At 42.7% G+C, this 22,898-nt stretch overlaps 1 protein-coding gene across 1 annotated transcript; it reads right to left on the bottom strand.

The window, feature by feature from the left end:
- Nucleotides 1-12,527: 12,527 nt before the first annotated feature.
- Nucleotides 12,528-16,375, bottom strand: LOC119317431 (bifunctional dTDP-4-dehydrorhamnose 3,5-epimerase/dTDP-4-dehydrorhamnose reductase-like). Its single transcript, XM_037591882.1, has 2 exons — nt 15,756-16,375; nt 12,528-13,322 (listed from the first exon to the last, which is right to left on the bottom strand). Exons 1-2 carry the CDS (start codon nt 16,203-16,205, stop codon nt 12,870-12,872), a joined length of 903 nt encoding a protein of 300 aa, XP_037447779.1. The 5' UTR covers nt 16,206-16,375; the 3' UTR covers nt 12,528-12,869.
- Nucleotides 16,376-22,898: the final 6,523 nt, after the last annotated feature.

Below are 22,898 nucleotides of genomic sequence, written 5' to 3'. Positions count from 1 at the left end.
TCACATCCGGGACTCCGAACAACCTTCGGTACATCAAAATGCATAAACTCATAATATAACTGTCATCGTAACCTTAAGCGTGCGGACCCTACGGGTTCGAGAACATTGTAGACATGACCGAGACATGTCTCTGGTCAATAACCAATAGCGGGACCTGGATGCCCATATTGGCTCCTACATATTCTACGAAGATCTTTATCGGTCAGACCGCATAACAACATACGTTGTTCCCTTTGTCATCGGTATGTTACTTGCCCGAGATTCGATCGTCGGTATTCCAATACCTAGTTCAATCTCGTTACCGGCAAGTCTCTTTACTCGTTCTGTAATACATCATCCCGCAACTAACTCATTAGTTGCAATGCTTGCAAGGCTTAAGTGATGTGCATTACCGAGAGGGCCCAGAGATACCTCTCCGACAATCGGAGTGACAAATCCTAATCTCGAAATACGCCAACCCAACATGTACCTTTGGAGACACCTGTAGATCTCCTTTATAATGACCCAGTTACGTTGTGACGTTTGGTAGCACACAAAGTGTTCCTCCGGCAAACGGGAGTTGCATAATCTCATAGTCATAGGAACATGTATAAGTCATGAAGAAAGCAGTAGCAACATACTAAACGATCGGGTTCTAAGCTAATGGAATGGGTCATGTCAATCAGATCATTCACTTAATGATGTGATCCCGTTAATCAAATAACAACTCTTTATTCATGGTTAGGAAACATAACCATCTTTGATTAACGAGCTAGTCAAGTAGAGGCATACTAGTGACACTTTGTTTGTCTATGTATTCACACATGTATTATGTTTCCGGTTAATACAATTCTAGCATGAATAATAAACATTTATCATGATATAAGGAAATAAATAATAACTTTATTATTGCCTCTAGGGCATATTTCCTTCAGTGATATGAACCTTTATTATGCAGTCCATCGCTTTTATTACTTCCACATCACAAGATCGTATAAAAGCTTATTTCTCCCACACCAATCAATCATACATATTTAGAGAGCAATTTTTATTGCTTTGCACCAATGACAACTTACTTGAAGGAGCTTATTCAATCCATAGGTAGATATGGTGGACTCTCATGGCAAAACTGGTTTAAGGGTATTTGGAAGCACAAGTAGTATCTCTACTTGGTGTAATAAATTTGGCTAGCATGAGGGGCAAAGGCAAGCTCATCATGTTGGAAGATCCAAGACAATATAATTTATCTCAGATGTAAGAAAACATAACCCATTACATTGTCTTCCTTGTCCAATGTCAACTCTTTAGCATGTCATATTTTAATGAGTGCTCACGATCATAAAAGATGTCCAAGATCGTATATCTATATGTGAAGACCTCTCTTTCTTTATTACTTCCTATTAATTGCAACGATGACCAAAACTATGCTTGTCAACTCTCAACAACTTTTCTTCATCATACTTTTTCTATGTGAGCTCATTACTCTCCATGAGATCCATAGGATCTCTTTGTTTCTTTTTATTTCTTTCTCTTTTATTTTATTTACTTAGGATCATGGCAAAACAATCAAGCCCTTGAATCAACACTAATCTTTATTATATAGCTCACAGACTCGATTACATAGAAGGATAATAAAGCAAAACTCACAACTAGATCATGCCACAAACTTTATTATACTAGATCAAAATACTACTAATAAGATCGAACTAAGAAAAACGGTAAAGACAAAAGTGATGGTGATACGATACCGGGGCACTCCCCCAAGCTTGGCAGTTGCCAAGTGGAGTGCCCATACCCAGGTGATTATGTCTATCTTTTCAGGGATGGTGATGTGATGTTTTTGGCGATGATGCCCTTCAAAATACGATTCTCCTCCTCAAGCTTGTTGACTTGATGCTTGAGATCCATTATTTCCTTTCAGAGTTTTCCTGTAATAGCCAAAGCTCCCTGCACCCAAGGGTGCTGCATAGCTGCGGGAGAACCAGTGACACTCTTTTTCATATTCTCATAAGAAAGAAATCTAACATTGGAAGGGATAACCGAGTTTGGAATAGCTGAGCTCTGCAGTTCTCCCATTGTGAATCCGGCTTGGAAGCGAGAGGTGACTTCTTGATCCTCCATGGCATCTACCCTCATTAGGTCAGCCTCCATATCTTCCTCCGTTGCTGGCCCAAAGTGGTCAGGGTCGCTGTTTACCCTTGGTTCTGGTGCCGGATTAGATACTCGGCTCTCCCCGACTGACTCTTGAGAAGACATCTTGCTCTAATCTGCAACAGTAACAACTCAAAACAAAAACAGAGGATTTCCGCATGATACGGGAGTCAAAACCCCCGGGAGATTATATAATGAATTTTTACTAACCAAAATACGTATCGTGCAAGAAAACGGAGTCCGGAAGGCACACGAGGAGCTCACGAGGTAGGGGGCGTGCCCAGGGGGGTAGGGCGCGCCCTCCACCCTCGTGAGGCCCTCGTGTCCTTCCCGGACTGCTACTTAATTTTCTATTTTTCTAAATATTCCAAAACGGAGAAATATTGCCTTAAAAATTGTTTTGGAGTTGGTTTACTTACCGTATCACATACCTATTCCTTTTCAGAGTCTGAAACGTTCTAGAAAGTGTCCCTTATGTATTCCTCCGGGGTTACGGTTTCAATAATATTGGTTTCAACATTTATGAGATTACCTGAGATATAATGTTTGATTCTTTGACCGTTTACCACCTTCGGATTTGTGCCTTCGAAGTTGTTGATTTTTATGGCACCGGAACGATAGACCTCCTCGATAACATAGGGGCCTTCCCATTTAGAGAGAAGTTTCCCTGCAAAAAATCTTAAACGAGAGTTGTATAGCAATACATAATCACCTACATTAAACTCACGCTTTTGTATCCTTTTGTCATGCCATCTTTTAACCTTTTCTTTAAACAACTTGGCATTTTCATAAGCTTGGGTTCTCCATTCATCAAGTGAGCTAATATCAAATAACCTCTTTTCACCGGCAAGTTGAAATCATAGTTGAGCTCTTTAATAGCCCAATATGCCTTATGTTCTAGTTCGAGAGGTAAGTGACATGCTTTTCCATATACCATTTTATACGGAGACATACCCATAGGATTTTTATATGCAGTTCTATAGGCCCATAATGCATCATCAAGTTTCTTGGACCAATTCTTTCTAGACCTATTGACAGTCTTTTGCAAAATTAATTTGAGTTCTCTATTACTCAATTCTACTTGACCACTAGACTGTGGGTGATACGGAGATGCAATTCTATGATTGACATCATATTTAGCAAGCATTTTACGGAAAGCACCATGAATAAAATGTGAACCACCATCAGTCATTAAATATCTAGGGACTCCATACCTTGGAAAAATAACTTCTTTAAGCATTTTAATAGAAGTGTTATGATCAGCACTACTAGTTGGAATAGCTTCTACCCACTTAGTAACGTAATCAACAACAACTAAAATATGTGTATATCCATTAGAGGCAGGAAAAGGTCCCATATAATCAAAGCCCCAAACATCAAGCGGTTCAATAACAAGTGAATAGTTCATAGGCATTTCTTGACGTCTACTAATATTACCAATTTTTTGACATTCATCACAAGATAGGACAAACTTACGGGCATCCTTGAAGATAGTAGGCCAATAAAAACCGGATTGCAATACCTTATGTGCAGTTCTATCTCCCGCGTGGTGTCCTCCATAAGTTTCGGAGTGGCACTTGCGTAGGATCTGTTCTTGTTCATGCTCAGGTACACAACATCTAATAACACCATCTACTCCTTCCTTATAAAGATGTGGGTCATCCCAAAATTAATGTCTCAAATCATAGAAGAACTTTTTCTTTTGTTGGTATGTGAAGCTAGGTGGTATAAATTTAGCAACTATGTAATTAGCATAATCAGCATACCAAGGGGTACTACGAGAAGTACTTATGACATTTAATTGTTCATCAGGAAAACTATCATCAATAGGTAGTGGGTCATCAAGAACATTCTCTAACCTAGATAAGTTGTCTATAATGGGGTTCTCAGCTCCTTTTCTATCAACAATATGCAAATCAAATTCTTGTAGCAAGAGAACCCATCTAATAAGTCTAGGTTTAGCATCTTTCTTCTCCATAAGATATTTAATAGCAGCATGATCAGTGTGGATAGTTACTTTAGAATCAACAATATAAGGTCTGAACTTATCACAAGCAAATACAACTGCTAAAAGTTCTTTTTCAGTAGTAGCATAATTTCTTTGAGCATTGTCTAGAGTCTTACTAGCATAATGGATAACATTTAATTTCTTATCAACTCTTTGCCCTAGAACAGCACCTATAGCATAATCGCTAGCATCACACATAATTTCAAAGGGTAAATTCCAATCAGGTGGCTGAACAATAGGTGCAGAGACTAATGCTTTCTTAAGTATTTTAAATGCTTCTACACCATCATCATCAAAGACAAATGTTATATATTTTTGTAATAAATTAGTTAGAGGCCGAGAAATTTTCGAGAAGTCCTTGATGAACCTCCTATAAAATCCGGCGTGACCAAGGAAACTTCTTATACCTTTGATGTCCTTGGGACATGGCATCTTTTTAATAGCATCAACCTTGGCTTTATCAACTTCAATAACTCTTTCAAAAACTTTATGCCCCAAGACAATACCTTCATTAACCATAAAGTGGCACTTTTCCCAATTCAAGACAAGATTAGTTTCTTCACATCTCTGCAAAACTCGATCAAGATTGCTCAAGCAATCATCAAAAGAAGATCCATAGACGGAAAAGTCGTCCATGAAAACCTCACAAATCTTTTCACAAAAGTCAAAGAATATAGCCATCATGCATCTTTGAAAGGTAGCAGGTGCATTACATAAACCAAAAGGCATACGTCTATAAGCAAAAGTACCAAAAGGGCATGTAAAAGTAGTCTTTGATTGATATTTAGCCGACACAGGTATTTGAGAGAAACTAGAATAACCATCTAGAAAGCAGTAATGTGTATGTTTGCATAATCTTTCTAGCATTTGATCGATAAAAGGTAAGGGGTAATGATCTTTCTTAGTAGCCTTATTTAATTTGCGGAAATCAATTACCATCCTATAACCGGTAATAATTCTTTGTGGAATCAATTCATCTTTATCATTAGGAACAACAGTAATACCTCCCTTCTTATGGACACAATGAACAGGACTTACCCACTGACTATCAGCAACGGGATAAATTATACCTGCCTCTAGAAGCTTTAGTATTTCTTTTCTTACCACTTCTTTCATTTTAGGATTCAGACGCCGTTGAGGATCACGAAGTGGTTTGGCATCTGCTTCCAAATTTATTTTATGTTGACATAGAGTAGGACTAATGCCCTTAAGATCATCAAGAGTATATCCAATAGCAGCATGGTGCTTCTTCAGAGTTTTCAATAATCTTTCTTCTTCATGCTCTGAAAGGTTAGCACTAATAATAACAGGATATATCTTCTTTTCATCAAGATAAGCATATTTAAGATTATTAGGCAACGGTTTAAGCTCAAACACGGGATCACCCTTAGGTGGAGGAGAATCCCCTAGGATTTCAACAGGCAAATTGTGTTTTAGCATAGGTTCTTGTTTAAAGAATACTTCATCTATTTCCCTTCTTTCATTCATAAACATATCATTCTCATGGTCTAGCAAATATTGTTCTAAAGGATCATTAGGAGGTACGACAATAGAAGCAAGACCAATAATTTCATCCTTACTAGGCAATTCTTCTTCACGGTGTTGTTTACTAAATTTAGAGAAATTAAACTCACGAGTCATATCATCCAAACCAATAGTAACAACATTCTTTTCGCGGTCTATCCTAGCATTAACTATATTCAAGAAGGGCCTACCAAATATAATGGGACAAAAGCTATCTTGTGGAGAACTAAGAACAAGAAAATCAGCAGGATATTTAGTATTTCCACACAAGACTTCAACATCTCTAACGATTCCCATTGCTGAAAGAGTATCTCTATTAGCAAGTTTAATTGTGACATCAATATCTTCTAACTCAGCAGGTGCAATTTCATGCTTGATTTCTTTATACAAGTCATAAGGTATAACACTAGCACTAGCACCCATATCACATAAGCCATGATAACAATGATCTCCTATTTTAACAGAAATAACAGGCACGCCTACCACAGGTCTATGTTTATCTTTAGCACAAGGTTTAGCAATTCTAGAAGTTTCACCGTAGAACTGAATAACATGCCCATCAATATTATCAGACAAGATCTCTTTAACAATGGCAATATTAGGTTCAACTTTAACTTGCTCAGGAGGTGTATATGTTTTAATATTGCTTTTACGAACCACAGTTGAAGCTTTAGCATGATCCTTTATCCTAACAGGGAAAGGTGGTTTCTCAACATAACAAGTAGGAACAATAGGATCATTATAAGTGACAGTCTTTTCTTCAACTTTAATAGGTGCAGCTACTTTTACTTCTATGGGAGGATGATATTTAAACCACTTCTCCTTAGGGAGATCAACATAAGTAGCAAAAGATTCACAGAAAGAAGCTACTATCTCAGAATCAAGTCCATATTTAGTGCTAAACTTACAGAAAATATCGGTATCCATAAAAGATTTAACACAATCAAACTTAGGTGTCATACCTGACTCCTTACCATTGTCGAGGTCCCAATCTTCAGAGTTGCGTTTAATTCTATCCAATAAATCCCATCTAAATCCAATAGTCTTCATCATAAAAGAGCCAGCACAAGAAGTATCAAGCATGATGCGATTGTTATCAAAAAGCCGAGCATAAATTTTTTGAAGAATTGTTTCTCTTGGAAGCTCATGATTGGGGCATGAATATAACATTGATTTAAGCCTCCCCCAAACTTGAGCGATGCTTTCTCCTTCGCAAGGCCAAAAAATATATATATAATTGCGATCACGATGAACAAGATGCATAGGGTAATACTTTTGATGAAATTCCAATTTCAATCTTCTATAGTTCCATGATCCCATATCATCACATAGCCTATACCATGTCAATGTGTCTCCCTTCAAAGATAAAGGGAAGACCTTCTTCTTAGAAACATCATCAGGAATACCTGCAAGCTTAAATAATCCACAAACTTCATCCACATATATTAGGTGTTCATCAGGATGCTTTGTTCCATCTCCTGTAAAGGGATTGGCTAGCAGATTTTCTATTATACTCGAAGGATACTCATAAGGAATTTCATTTTCAATAGGTTCAGTAGGTTGAGGAGCAACTCTTTGCTCTACTGGTCGGGGTGAAGATACCCCGAACAAGCCCCTCAGAGGATTACTTTCCATAGTAACAAGTGACAGTAAATTTCAGCACACTATATAAATTTTTTCTTACCAAATTCCACCAACCAAAGGCACTTCACTCCCCGGCAACGGCGCCAGAAAAAAATCTTGATAACCCATAAGTATAGGGGATCTATCGTAGTCCTTTTGATAAGTAAGAGTGTCGAACCCAACAAGGAGCAGAAGGAAATGATAAACGGTTTTCAGCAAGGTATTCTCTGCAAGTACTGAAATAAGTGGTAACAGATAGTTTTGTGATGAGATAATTTGTAACGAGCAACAAGTAACAAAAGTAAATAAAGTGCAGCAAAGTGGACCAATCCTTTTTGTAGCAAAGGACAAGCCTGGACAAACTCTTATATAAGGAAAAGCACCCCCGAGGACACATGGGAAGATCGTCAAGCTAGTTTTCATCACGTTCATATGATTCGCGTTCGGTACTTTGATAATTTGATATGTGGGTGGACCGGTGCTTGGGTGCTGTTCTTACTTGAACAAGCATCCCACTTATGATTAACCTCTATTGCAAGCATCCGCAACTACAATAAAAGTATTAAGGTAAACCTAACCATAGCATGAAACATATGGATCCAAATCAGCCCCTTACGAAGCAACGCATAAACTAGGGTTTAAGCTTTTGTCACTCTAGCAACCCATCATCTACTTATTACTTCCCAATGCCTTCCTCTAGGCCCAAATAATGGTGAAGTGTTATATAATTGACATTCACATAACACCACTAGAGGCTAGACAACATACATCTCATCAAAATATCGAACGAATACCAAATTCACATGACTACTAATAGCAAGACTTCTCCCTTGTCCTCAGGAACAAACGTAACTACTCACAAAGCATAAACATGTTCATAATCAGAGGGGTATTAATATGCATAAAGGATCTTAACATATGATCTTCCGCCAATTGAACCAACTAGCGTCAACTACAAGGAGTAATTAACACTACAAGTAACCTACTAGCACCAATCCTGGACTTGAAGACAAGAATCGGATACAAGAGATGAACTAGGGTTTTGAGATGAGATGGTGCTGATGAAGATGTTGATGGAGATTGCGCTCTCCCGATGAGAGGAGCGTTGGTGATGACGATGGCGATGATTTCCCCCTCCGGGAGGGAAGTTTCCCCGCCAAAACAGCTCTGCCGGAGCTCTAGATTGGATCCGCCAAGGTTCTGCCTTGTGGCAGCGGAGTTTCGTCCTGAAAGGTTGCTTCTTATTTTTTTTTCGACGAAAGACTTTATATAGGAGAAGATGGTCATCGGAGAGCCACCAGGGGGCCCACGAGGTAGGGGGCGCGCCCTAGGAGGGCGTCCCCCACCCTCGTGAGAAGGGTGTGCCCCCCTGGTCTTCATCTTTGGCAAGGATTTTTGATTATTTATTATAAGGTGTTCTGTGGAGTTTCAGGACTTTTGGAGTTGTGCAGAATAGGTCTCTAATATTTGCTCCTTTTCCAGCCCAGAATTCCAGTTGCCGGCATTCTCCCTCCTTATGTAAACCTTCTAAAATAAGAGAGAATAGCCATAAGTATTGTGACATAATGTGAAATAACAGCCCATAATGCAATAAATATTGATATAAAAGCATGATGCAAAATGGACGTATCAGGGTGCCTTGGGCATCCCCAAGCTTGAACTCTGTCTCTTCGCCTTCTCCTCATATCGAGACCTCATCGATCTTCGAACACTTCATCCACACAAAACTTAACAAAATCTTCTTGAGATCTGTTAGTATAATAATGCAAATCACTACTTTAAATACTGTTGCTAACCCATTCATATTTTATTTTTGCATTATATCTACTGTATTCTAATTTCTCCATGGCTTATACCACTCGATACACTCCATAGTTCCATCAAAACAAGCAAAACAATGCATCAAAAAAAGAATCTGTCAAAACATGATAGTTTGTAGCAATCTGAACATTGATCATACTTTCGTAACTTCAAAAATTCTGAAAAATTAGGAAAAAATAAACAATTTGCGTGGTAGTAACGTGTAAAAATTTCAGAATTTTTGCATGTTCCAGTAAAAAAATATAAATTCACGCACTACCGCATAAGTTTCTGTTTTTGCACCGCACATACCAAACAAGCAATATAATCATCCTAAAGGCAAATCTTGATGCATTACTTTTATAATACAATGGATTTATACAAGAGGATAATTATTTTTGTGAGAAACTTCCATGAAAACTTCTACATTGTTTCCATGAGCATGAACACAAGTGTTCAAGGTCGACCCTCACTTATCCAATGCATAACCTTCCAATCTTTTATTTTTGGAAAACTTTTTAAATTTCCCTCTATATTTTTGTGTTTTTAAACTCTATAAAAGCGCACATGACTCTCAAAAACTTCCGGATTGTCTCCATGACGGCTCTTTCTTTAAAGCCATTAAGCTAGGCATAAAGTGCCCAAGTAATTGATCCACCCGGATCCCAAGGTATATCAAAGCCAATTTTAATTAACAATGATTTGTAATTTAGTGGTGAGCACAAAGTAACATATATCACATAATGATGAAGTCTAACTCTCTTCCTATGCATCGACATGTCATAAAAAAACAATTAATGCACATCAAGTAAAGGCCAATGCATAGCATAAGTAGTTTCTTGCAATTGTACCGTGTTGGAAACATATAGAGGTGGAGATACAGTTCATCTCTCATAATATTTGCAAGTAGGAGCAGCAAGCACATGCATATTATATTCATCAAAAATTATCATGTGAAATAGTAATATGCAACCCATCAATATAATCCTTAATAAGAGTAAACTTCTCCGATGTAGTGTAGTTGGGAGAATTCAAAAACATAATAAGACTATCATGTTTGGGTGCAATAGCAATAATTTCATTCTTAACATAAGGAACTATAGCAAATTCATCTCCATAAGCATAATTCATATTGGCATCTTGTCCACAACCATATCAAGCATCAATTTCATCAAAAATGGGATATTTCAAACGAAACAACGGGGTCATAGCAATTATCATAGCATTCATCCTTCGGTAAGCACGAAGGGAAATTAAACAATATATAAGTTGATGAATTACTCTTATTAGAAGGTGGCACGGGTAGCCAATCCCCTCTTCCTTTTTTTGTTCTTCGCTCTACTCCTCATTTTTTCATCTAATGAGCTCACAATTTTATCAATTCCTTCTTCCATGTGTTTCCTGCAAAATATTAGTCTCTTCTTGAACAACGGAGACTTTCTCAATAAATACATCAATATCGGAATTGTATTTATAATCCTCATTGCAATATTTAAGTATAACAAAAAAATTAGGTCTATAAACAACATCGTCATAATTTTCATACTTTTCAAACAAAAATTCAATTTCATAAGCACCCTTAAAAGTAACAAATTATTATATCCGTTCCACATCATAGTAATCATATTTACCATTAGCATAAGAAGCCAATGTTTTATTATCATTAAATTCACATGAAAAGGGAAGGTGTTTAGCCTTCATCCTAGAGCAACAAGTATTATCATGTCTCAAGCATAAATCCAAAGCATACCATTGCAAATAATTAATTTGATCCCATAAGAGTTTCTCCTTTTTGAGTCAAGCGATAATCCCTAAAGTATTCACATTGATCCAACGTGTCTCCCATTATCAAGTTGAACGGGGTGTTCTCAATATTATCAAAGTAGTGTTTAATATTTTTCACATAATGTGCATCGAGGATTTTAGAAGGTTCTTCATCTCCATAATGTACAACTATTTTTTTTAGTATTTCATGTTTCATTTCATAACTAAAGATAGAGAACAACTTAGAATAGAAAATAAAATCTACTTAGTGATAAAGCAAACAAGCACGCACGAGAATATTCACTCCACGTTATTACTCCCCGACAACGACGCCAGAAAAAAGTCTTGATGACCCACAAGTGTAGGGATCAATTGTTGTTTTTTCGACAAATAAGAGTGTCGAACCCAACGCGGATCTAAATGTAGGATTTATATTCTCTTCAAGTTCTATCGACCACCGATATAACTCTACGCACACTTAACGTTCACTTTATCTAAAACAAGTATAAAGCTAGAAATACTTTGCGAGAATAAAACTATGAATAAATTGTAAGATAATAAATTTAGTAATGTAATAGAAAGCTTTTTGTAACACAAGAAAATTGTTTGTCCCTAAGCAATCGATAACTAAATCGATAATCATTATTACAGTTTTATATGAGAGAGAGGCATGAGCTAACATATTTTCCGTACTTTGATCATTTATATTTATGATTGAAACTCTAGCAAGCATCCGCAACTGACCGATGGCTTCGAGGGCAGTGTCCAGTTTATGTACGTTACATATAGGTGGGAGAACACCTGCACTGTCATGCCCATGAGTTGCTCGGCAGAATGCCAACCCATTCAGTTCGGCGTGTTGTGACACTCGAACGACCCTGGAGGTGCGAGCACTGGGTGCGGATGGCAAGCAGGAACACTCGTTGGTACGGTCGACGAGCCGGCTCAATGTGCCGCCCATGGCGCCGGCCAGGTTGCCCGGGACGCCGCCAAGCTCATCCACGAACTGCAGTCTGCAGGCGTACAGCTCGTACGTGGCCTTCCAGTCGTCAGCGCGCCAACACCAGTACTGTGTAGCATCGTGTACCTCCATTTGCTCCTTCTCATCACGGCAACACTAGTCAGTAACTGTACCAATTAGGAAACTAATGAAGTGCAAAAGTATATGCAACAGCATCAGTGCAATATAATACAGTGGCTTTGTCTTGCTGCAGTCTAAGAGTACTAGTAGTGGTCAGTTTAAAACTGATGCATGTTTGTATGTGTGCTGTAGAGACAATAAGAAATCATGAATGTTATGGAAGTGAGATTTTCGCTTTGTCCATCCAAACACTAGATTTGGCATTGAAGCTCAATATCAATGTCTTGAGATATTTGGCATTGGAGCCAATACAATGCCAAGCCTTTCAATATCTACATCCAAACAAAGCAAGGGACAGACATATCATTTGATGCATAGGATAGAATTTTTTTAACTGAATTAGACTAAAGTTTTTTTTCCTTAGAAATGTGAAGGCTGTTCCTATCCTACTTAGGAATAGGAATCCATTCCTACGAACTAAAGTGCTTCAAATCATTTTTTTCCTACAAAATTCCTATCCTCTAGAATTCCTACAAAATCCGTATGAACCAAAGGAGGACTCAATTTATTAGGAACGAGCTAGCAGGCAACAACATATTGCAGGGTCCAAAGCAATCTCCTACTGAACTTTATAAAAATGATATACTCCAGTTATGTGATACAATACAACAGAGGAACTTGCTCCTCACTTGGTCCATCTCCCACCGTATTCATAGGATACAATAGTAACACCATGTAGAGTGTTCTGTGTAACAATCTGATAATGGCAATGGGTGTGACTTCCTACGAGAAACTATCTCCTGCAACAACAATGCCTGCACAGGACAGGGACAGAATAAAACACCATGCATGCTTATTGGATTAGCACCGGCGAGCGATATAAATGTATGTCGAACAAATAACATCAACATAAGGCTCTGTGCAGACTGCTCCGTTTGGTCAAGCCTTGGACGTCTTCTGATTTGGTTTGAACACGTTTTTTATCAGCGACTCCTTGATTGACAAAAGTTCTGGGAACTCGGTCTTCAATTTAACAGTGTCAAGTTCATTGTTGCTCCTCGGTGCGACTATGACCTTGGCTTGCTCCTCCAAGTTGAAGTTCTTCCAGGAGAAGTTTGGGTCGATGTAATCTCTGTACATCTCCAGTATCTCATTGTGGCTCACCACACCAGGATTAGTGAAGTTCCAGATTCCGGTGAGGTTTCTCTTCGCCATCTCGATTGAGATGGGAAGAAGTTCATCCAATATTGTCATTGAATTTGGGATATCCACAACCTTGTCATACCGGGTGATCTTTGTGATGAAATTGCGAGGATTGGACAGATCAGATGAAATAGGCATCCTTACACGAAGGGTGCACACGTTTTCGTGGTTTTTCAGCAGTTCCTCAACCTATTAGAGGTAAATGTTAGTTTCACTGTGAAATACTTCTTCTAATAACATAATTAAAAGTAGCAAACTATCATGAAAATAATGGTAATACTCACACATACGAACAATGGCACAATTAACTGGGTATATTTTCACAAAAATCTGCTCTCTGTGAGATTAAATCAGGTGTTCTTTTGAGTCATAGGTTTGCCTAATCGAGCTTTATCTATGTAGAAACTTTTTGTTATCATAAATACCTATGATCATTTCAATATTCAATGGATGGTAAGTTCAGCATTTTAGGGTCCAACGCTAACTTCTTTGGAAGTAAGACTTATTGGTAAATCATGATGATTAATCGAGGATGAATTTGGCTAAGTAGAAATGTAGAATATTAACAGGCTTTTCATGTTACTGTTGATGCCAAATAAGAAAAACTAGGATGGCTAATGCAATGGCCATATATTGGATAGTTATCACTCTTTTCAAAATCTTCATCTACATGACATTAATTATTATTTTCCAATTTTGAATATGTTTTTGAAGGGTTTTGCTATTTGTACGACGATTGAGAAATAAGGTATAATTAGGTTAGATTTCATGATTCGTTCGTGTGCAGAAGTGATGAAACACTCAATTTTAAGCTATGAAGTCTAAACAGTGCAATTTTAATTGTTTTGAACTAATTGTTATGCACCCATGTGACACCAAAAGGCAACATCTCTGAAAAACATACTGTCCGTTTATCATATGAACCATTCTCCCACTTCCAGTTAGTTCCTTTAGTGTCAAGGGTATCTTAATAATTGTCCTCTGCGAGTATCACCCGTAGAGTATATGTATATGTCACCACATAATTTTAGCCACTCTATCAAAACAAAATGAACAATCCTCTAGTCCATATGAAGATGATGTAGCACAAAAGAAAACACTAAAAGAAAGCAACATCAAAGAAACAGGGTTTCTTGAATAATATCTACAATTGCATGCCTATAGCTGTTCAGTTCTTTCCTAAGTTCCAGAACATCACACACTATTTTCTGATAGTGCACAGGGCATCCAGATCATGGAACCAGTCTATCCAAACGATGTACATTCAAATACTTGAACTGCTTATATTTTGTGTGGCACTGTCAAGTACTCCCTCCGTCCTAAAATAAGTGACTCAACTTTGTACCAACTTTAGTACGAAGTTAGTACAAAGTTGAGTACAGTACAAAGTTGAGTCACTTAATTTGGACGGAGGGAGTAAAAGATAAGGAATCCAATTTGACAAGGATCCTGCTAACAAAGGTCATCTTTTGCTTTCAAAATAAGCGCCTGCTTTCCAAGATAGGTGCTCATGGCATTCAGGCAGTTGACAGAAGACATACTTGTCAACAAACTCTTGGACAATAAACACACTTCCGTACTGCAAGCCCAAGTGTCTTAACTTTAATTACCTACAGGCTAAAAGCACATCGCAAACAATAAGGTATGAGTGTATGCCCAATAACTAGACTCTAGCTTGGGCCTAACATCACTCTTTTCGTTGGTTGGGCCTAACATCACTCATTTCATTACTATCATGTACAATTTCCGCCGAGCGTAAACATTCAGTTGGTTCATTTTGTATTGCAATATTTTTAATCTACAGTAGTCCATGTTTGTCCTTCTTTTATCCAACCAGGGTAGCAGTAGCACAACAGACCCTTCTCCATAAAATATGCTACTACATCAGATCATGTTGGTTTTGAGTGTATTGTATTTATAAATTGTGATTCAAGAATTTAAACGGCAAATTTACAACACCAATACAGCAAACATTCTAAAATAAGATGAAATGACTTCGGCAACAATCACCTAAGCACAGAACATGACTAAGATCTAATAACAGAAATAATCGATGCAGGATGTTTACTCGATCGAAATTGCTAATTACTTTGCATAATCAAAATTGGTAAGCTCGGGGAAGTGGGCTGTACAAATTCAAAGAAGCATGCAATTATCAATACACCAAACTAGTGTGCATGGATGGGGGAAACCAATTAGAGTACTCCGACAATTCAATGAGACCCCATAACTTGCTCCAGTAAGTAAGCATGATTTCGTTCACTTTATTTAGATTAAGTCAACCGAAGCTAACACCATGATCAGCATCTTCAATGTGCGATGACAGAGAAATTAGGGGTGTTCAGCAAATCACGCCGGATCTAACCAAACGATGGTCAATGCAAATTACCAAATCTCTCTTAAGGCCTTCTTAACTACATACAGATCAATGGAATCTCAATCACTGGCAAGCCACATTTCCCTCCATGATCACACCCCTCGTTTCAAAGTTTCAGCGTGCAATCAGGCATTGACATTATAAATCGAGCAAAGCGGCTCCGATCTATTTCCACTTTGCCATTCTAGAGAGAATTCTACGGACAACCGGAGCTTAAAGCAAGGGAGAATGGGTACACGGCATACCATGGCCTTGGTTTTGGAGTAGAACGATCCAACGAAGTTGGGAGTGTCCTCCTCCTTGAACCCGACCCCCGAGCCGAGCGGGTGGCCCGCGTCGTACTCGAAGATGCAGCCCGTGGCGTAGTTGATGAGCACGAGGCCCCGGGCGCGGCAGACGTCGGCGAGCGTGAGCGTGCCGCAGACGTTGGCGCGGATGGTCTCGACGCGGTGGGTCTCGCACCAGTCGACGTTGGGGCGGCCGGTGACGCCCGCGGCATTGAAGACGTGGGTGGGCGCGACCTCGTCGATGTCGGCCTCGAGCTGGGCGCGGTTCTCGAGCCGGCCGGCGCCGTAGGCGAAGGGGATGCCCTGCGCGGTGCAGAGCTTGCCGAGGAGGCCCCCGATCCAGCCGGTGCGGCCGTAGATGAGGAACTTGAGCACCGGCGGCGAGGAGCCGTTGGTGGAGGCCGCCATGGCGAATCGGCGAGATCCGGGAGGGGAGTGGAAATGGGGGAGTGGTGGCGAGATCGAGATGGAGACGAGATTGGGGCGGGATTATAATAGGGAGGCGGGCTGATATTCTCTGTCCCCGCGGGTGATCCCGGGTGACGGAGCACCGACGGTGACGCTGCAGCGCTGTCCGGTCCACCGTGATCCCTACTGGTTTATGCATTGCAAGGGGGAATGCCATCCACCGACGACGACAGGCTGTTTCAGTGAGTTAAACTGCTAATTAAGCTTCTTCGTTTTTTATATTGCCCACGTGATTTTGTGGTTGGAGAGGAGGCCTAGGCGCGGATCCCTACTTTAGGCGAGACGTGTCCCGCCGTCTCAATTTGAGGGGTGGAGCAGGAAAGTTTAGACACCCGTTGCGAATCCCTACTTTAAGCGAGACGTGTCCTGCTGTCTCAATTTGAGGGGTGGAGTAGGAGAGTTTGGACATTTGTTATAAATCCCTACTTTAGACCAGACGTGTTTGGCCGTCTCAAATTGAAGGGTGGAGTAACAAATTTTGGACAACTGCCACATATCCCTACTTTAGGCTTTACGTGTCCGGCCATCTCAAATCAAGGGGTGGAGTAGGGGAGTTCGGACAGCCGCCACGTTGTACCGGCTGTCCGGTCCCTCATAGCTTTTTAACTGGTCCTTCCCTACTCACTCTCCCTTCACTCCACTTCAAAAACTCTGGCCGCTACCCCCATTGCCCATTGCACCATCGCCGCCTGCCACCTCGCCACGATGGACAAGAAGATGATGAAGGAAGAGCGCGAATAGCCGGATGATGTGGTATTTGGGTAGCTATTTGCTCTAAAGTGCTACAACCCTACCGCGATGACGGATCCGACGAGAGCTGGGGCTCCAATCCGTGCTGAAGTGGAGACAAGTCGACGCCACGTCGCCAGGGCCCTCGTCCTTCATTGCACCGTCTGTCACCAAGAAGGATTGTGCCGATGAAGAGGACAACGGGTCCAGTCTGAACTGGGACTAGCTCCTGGAGGGGGGAGGATGACCTGCTGCCCAGCTCCTCATAGACCATTTTCGAGTACGAGCAGCAGCTCCAAGAGGCGTCTTGGGCATATGTCCTCGATCAGAGGCCTAAGGGCGCAGACCCCAACGTTAGGTCGAACATGTTCGACTGTCCCAAATCCTCGAGACCAACCCTAAATGAAAGGGTGAAACAAAGGAGTATGGACGTTCGCCATGTTGGCACAACAATTCGGCCTCGCATCGCTTTTTAACCGGTCCCTTCCTCACTCAGAGCATCTCTAGCAGGTCCCGTAAAAATTTGTCCTGTAAAATTGTTTTAGGGGACACCGTAAAACGTTTTTACAATGTTTTTACAGGACGACGTGTGTGTCGGCAGAAGAGATCACATATAAATCGTTTCAGGTTCAATGTGGAGCCCAATAGTCAGTAGTAGAATTTACAATAAGGTCCCTACAAAATAGCATAAATCCCCCTACAAGCAAAATAAAGATTGCAATTGGGTCCTTCGCCTCTGCCAGCATGCAATAGTTGGCGAGACGACAACGATGCTACGATGGAGATCAAGGTGTCAAGCCGGTGATGATGGTGATCATGACGGTGCTCTGGAGATGGAGATCAAAGGCACAAGATGATGATGACCATTGTCGGCGTCCTGGGAACGGGGGTACCCAGACTTGTCTGCCTGCGGCCCAGGGCGTGGCTCCACCCACGGCCTGGTACGGCCTATCTTCATCAACCAACGCTCAAGACCCTCGCGAGGGGCCAAACCTCACGAGGCGGACGACACAAGACCTCCTCAGGGGCAGCTTCACTAGGCTGGCTCGCGAGGAGCGGAGAGATCAAGGCAAGGGGCACCTCGTGAGGTTCCCGTGACGTGAGCCATGACGACCAAGGCCAGGCAGGCGCCAGCTGGTGCAGGGTGCCAGTTTCCTCTTCGGCGCTAAAGAGGCAGGCGCGGGTGCAAAGTCCCGAGGCGTCAGGCAAAGGTTCCCATACCGGTGCAACGAGACTGAGGGAGTCCTGGATTAGGGGGTATCCGGACAGCCGGACTATATCCTTTGGCCGGACTGTTGGACTATATATGAAGATACAAGATTGAAGACTTCGTCCCGTGTCCGGATGGGACTCTCCTTGGCGTGGAAGGCAAGCTTGGCAATACGGATATGTAGATCTCCTTCCTTGTAACCGACTTTGTGTAACCCTAGCCCCCTCGGTGTCTATATAAATCGGAGGGTTTAGTCTGTAACAACAACAATCATACCATAGACTAGCTTCTAGGGTTTAGCCTCTCTGATCTCGTGGTAGATCAACTCTTGTACTACTCATATTATCAAGAACAATCAAGCAGGACGTAGGGTATACCTCCATCAAGAGGGCCCGAACCTGGGTAAACATCATGTCCCCTGCCTCCTGTTACCATCCGCCTGGACGCATAGTTCGGGACCCCCTACCCGAGATCCGCCGGTTTTGACACCGACATTGGTGCTTTCATTGAGAGTTCCTCTGTGTCATCATTGTTAGGATTGATGGCTCCTTCAATCATCGATAGTGATGCAGTCCAGGGTGAGACTTTTCTCCCCGGACAGATCCTTGTATTCGGCGGCTCCGCAAACTGCGGGCCAACTCGCTTGGCCATCTGGAGCAGATTGAGAGCTACGCTCCTGGCCATCAGGTCATATTTGGAAACTTGAACTACACGGCCGATATCCGCGGAGACTTGATCTTCGGCGGATTCGAGCCCATGCCGGACGCCGCCGCGCAGTCATGATGAGCAAGACGTAACTCTACCGTTGGATAGTGTTCGGGAGATCGCATCCGCAGCTACTCCGACCCTTAATCTGGAGCAAGTCACGCCATCCGAGAGCGGAGGGATGGACCCCGCCATGGAGGCCACACTCTCAGCAGCGATAGAGCCGGATACTGATTTCACCCCTTACGAGAGCCGTGTTGCCGAACCACTGGATTCATCCTCGGCCACGGACTCCGAGCCGCTCATATCCGCGCCCGTCGAGTCCGACTGGGCGCCGATCATGGAGTTCACCTCCGCTGATATCTTTCAGCACTCACCTTTTGGAGATGTGCTAAATTCATTAAGGTCTCTCTCCCTGTCAAGAGAACCTTGGCCGAACTATGTCCGGCTAGAATGGGATGCGGACGACTAAGAAATTCGCCACCCACCCACCACCCACTTAGTAGCCACTGTCGACGACTTAACCGACATGCTCGACTTCGGCTCCGAGGACTTCGACGGTATGGACGACGAAGCCGGAGATGAACCGGAACCACCGCCCACAGGGCACTGGACCACTACTTCATCACATGACATGTACATGGTGGACACCCCCAACAAAGCCAATGGCGACGAGAAAGCGGAGGATGACCCCTCCAAGAAGCAACCCAAGCGCCGACGTCAGCAGCGCCGCCCTAAGTCCCGCCATAGCAAAAGCAGCGATAACAATAGTCCATGCGACTCCGGAAAAGACGACAACTGCACTACCCCGGTGGCAGAAGACGATTAAGATGCAAACAGCAAACATAGTACGGATCCGACGTCCGAACACGATGACGCCAAAGATAAGCATCATCAATCCCCATCTAGGGCAGAAAACAGTCGGGACGATGATGCACCCATCATCCCAGAAACACACTTGGAGCAAGAGAACCTCCGCAGAAGGCTTACTGCCATAGCGAGAAGCCTGAAGAAACAGAAGCAAAGGCTCAAGGTCGCACAAGATACGCTCAATAGCAAGTGGAACAAAGTAACAAAGTATGGTAGAAGCTACCACCCAAATAGCTATCCAAAGCGCAAGCTATTACCAATTTCGACGACGAGGCCTTAGAGCCCATACAGCCGATAAATGATACGGCCAATCGGCTGGATCCACCACCCTGTGAACGTGATAGAGCGGCTAACAAAGTCACGCATAAGTCAACACACGTTCTACATGAGAACTTGCGTCAAAAATCCGACGCGGCCAGATCTATCTATGGATCTAGGAAGCGCGCTACGGTACACAACCAGCACCGAATACTACAACCGTCGGAACACTATGGCGCATCCCATTACAGGGGCGCCGCACACCCACTATGTTTCACTGATGAGGTGTTGGATCACGAATTCCCAGAAGGATTCAAACCAGTGAACATAGAGGTGTACGACGGAACCACAGACCCTGGAGTCTGGATAGAGGACTTCATCCTCCATATTCATATGGCTCATGGAGACGATCTCCACGCCATTAAATACTTGCCCCTCAAGCTTAAAGGGCCAGCTAGGCACTGGCTGAAAAGCCTCCCCGAAAACTCAATTGGAAGTTGGGAGGAGCTCGAGGACGCTTTTTGGGCAAATTTTCAAGGGACCTATGTCCGACCACCGGATGCAGACGATTTAAGTCATATAACTCAACAGCCCGGAGAGTCAGCCCGAAAGCTTTGGAATAGGTTTCTCACTAGAAAGAACCAAATAGTCGACTGTCCGGGCGCCGAAGCCTTAGCAGCTTTCAAGCACAGCATTCGAGACGAATGGCTTGCCAGACAGCTCGGCCAAGAAAAGCCGAGAACAATGGCAGAATTAACAAGCCTCATGACCCGCTTTTGCGCGGGTGAGGACAGCTGGTTAGCCTGATGTAGCACCAGCGACCCAAGTACATCCGAAGTCAGGGACGGAAACAGGAAGCCACGACGCAGCAAAAACAAGCGCCGGAATAAAGAAGACAGCCCGAAGAGCACGACGGTAAACGCCGGATTTAGAAGCTCTCGGCCAGGTCGGCAAAAGCTGCCCTCCAAAGGCAACAGAGACGAACTATCCAGCCTGAACAAGATTCTGGACAAACTATGTCAGATCCACAGCACCCCCGATAAACCTGCAAATCATACCCATAGAGAATGCTGGGTCTTCAAGCAGTCCGGCAAGCTCAACGCCGAACACAAGGGGCAGGATACACCAAGCGAAGACGAGGATGAGCCTCGCAAGCAAAGCACTGGGGAATAGAAGAAATTCCCACCAGAAGTCAAAACAGTAAACGTGTTACACGTGATGAAAGGGAGAAACAAAGCGGCACTCCTAGAGACACGAGCCCCAAGGCCTATCACCGCGGAGTTCTGCCACTGGTCGTCCAAACCGATCACCTTTGACCATCGGGATTACTCGGCAAGTATCCGGCATGCAGGATGGGCTGCCTTGGTGTTAGACCTGATAATTGACGGATACCACTTCACACGAGTCCTGATGGACGGCGGCAGTAGTTTAAACCTGATATATCAGGACACAGTCCGTAAAATGGGGATAGACCCAACAAAAATCAGCCATAGCAATACTACCTTTAAAGGAGTAACGCCAGGCCCAGAAGCCCATTGCACGGGCTCCCTGCTACTAGAGGTTATATCGGTTTTCCCGATAACTTCCGCAGTGAAAAGTTAACCTTCCACATCGCTCCGTTCCAAAGTGGCTATCAAGCACTACTCGGACGCGAAGCTTTCGCTCGCTTTAACGCGATACCACATTACACTTCTCTCATGCTTAAGATGCCCGGTCCACGTGGCATCATTACAGTAAATGGAAATATTGAGCGCTCCTTGCGCGCGGAAGACCGTGCGGCTGCCACTAGACGGCCTCACCAACTAAAGCATCTGACAGGTCGTTAAGACCACGGACACGGTTAGACGAGTCCGGTGCAGCTATATATAATTGATACAGATGACCATCATGCTACACCCGTCCAGGATACGGCATAACGGAGACACAGGCACAGATGTCCAGCAGGGACCCATTCCAAGGATTCTTTTCAGATTAAGACCCTACGTAAACCTTTTTTACTGTCTCTTGTTGATACACATCCCCTGGATTCTCAGTACAATTGAGAAGGATGCTGACCTATTGGCATGCGGCCACATCAGAATATTGCACGTACCTGGACACCAGGGGCTTATTACAAAGGGCAATGTTTAGCCCGGTTTACATCATAAAGACCGAATACCTTAGGGAGTGTTCGGCGTCGCGAGTTTGACCTTATATGCATCAGCTCCGAATCATGTCTTTGTTCAAATGTTGGGTTTGCCCGGCTCCTGTGTTTTGCTGCCTTATGTTCCGCTCTATCGGCTAAGGCGGCACCAGGAGAACTACTGCGATTGTGCCCTGGTTCATCCGGACGAGCACCTCAATAGAGAAAGCCAAAAACTGACTGTCATGATATAGCGTGAGACTGGTCAACCACTCAATGACCTAGCGGAATCTTCGGGATTCCTCCGCCTTGACGAAGGGCCATTTCCCGGCCAGGCATGTATGCGCCCCGAATTTGGATGAGCGTGGAGCCACCAGGGGCTATATAGTAGCCTCACTGTCAAACTCCTCTGGCTAAGTGAAAGTGTTAAAGCATTATAGTCCGATTGCCTAGTTCGCTGCGCTATCACCTCCTTAATGGACCAAGACGTTGGATCAAGTGTGAACATGCGTCTTCTGCGAGCACCCTCGCATTATATGCGTGGGGGCTGAAGCCGACGACTGCCATCTTTCAGGTTATATACATATATACATAAACGGCCGCACATGAGGCATCATAGTACTTTTGGGCAGAAGTATAAATACAGCCTTGATAAACTCAATAAAACATTGTTTTTACAATGGGAATACATGTCACTCAAACATAATATTCTTCGAGCACTGAGCCTCTATCGAACGAG

This window comes from Triticum dicoccoides, chromosome 6A (genome assembly GCF_002162155.2).
Source record: "Triticum dicoccoides isolate Atlit2015 ecotype Zavitan chromosome 6A, WEW_v2.0, whole genome shotgun sequence".
NCBI classification, from domain to species: Eukaryota; Viridiplantae; Streptophyta; class Magnoliopsida; order Poales; family Poaceae; genus Triticum; species Triticum dicoccoides.
The sequence above is the reverse complement of the archived record's forward strand: the minus strand, read 5'-3'. Positions and strand labels throughout refer to the sequence as shown.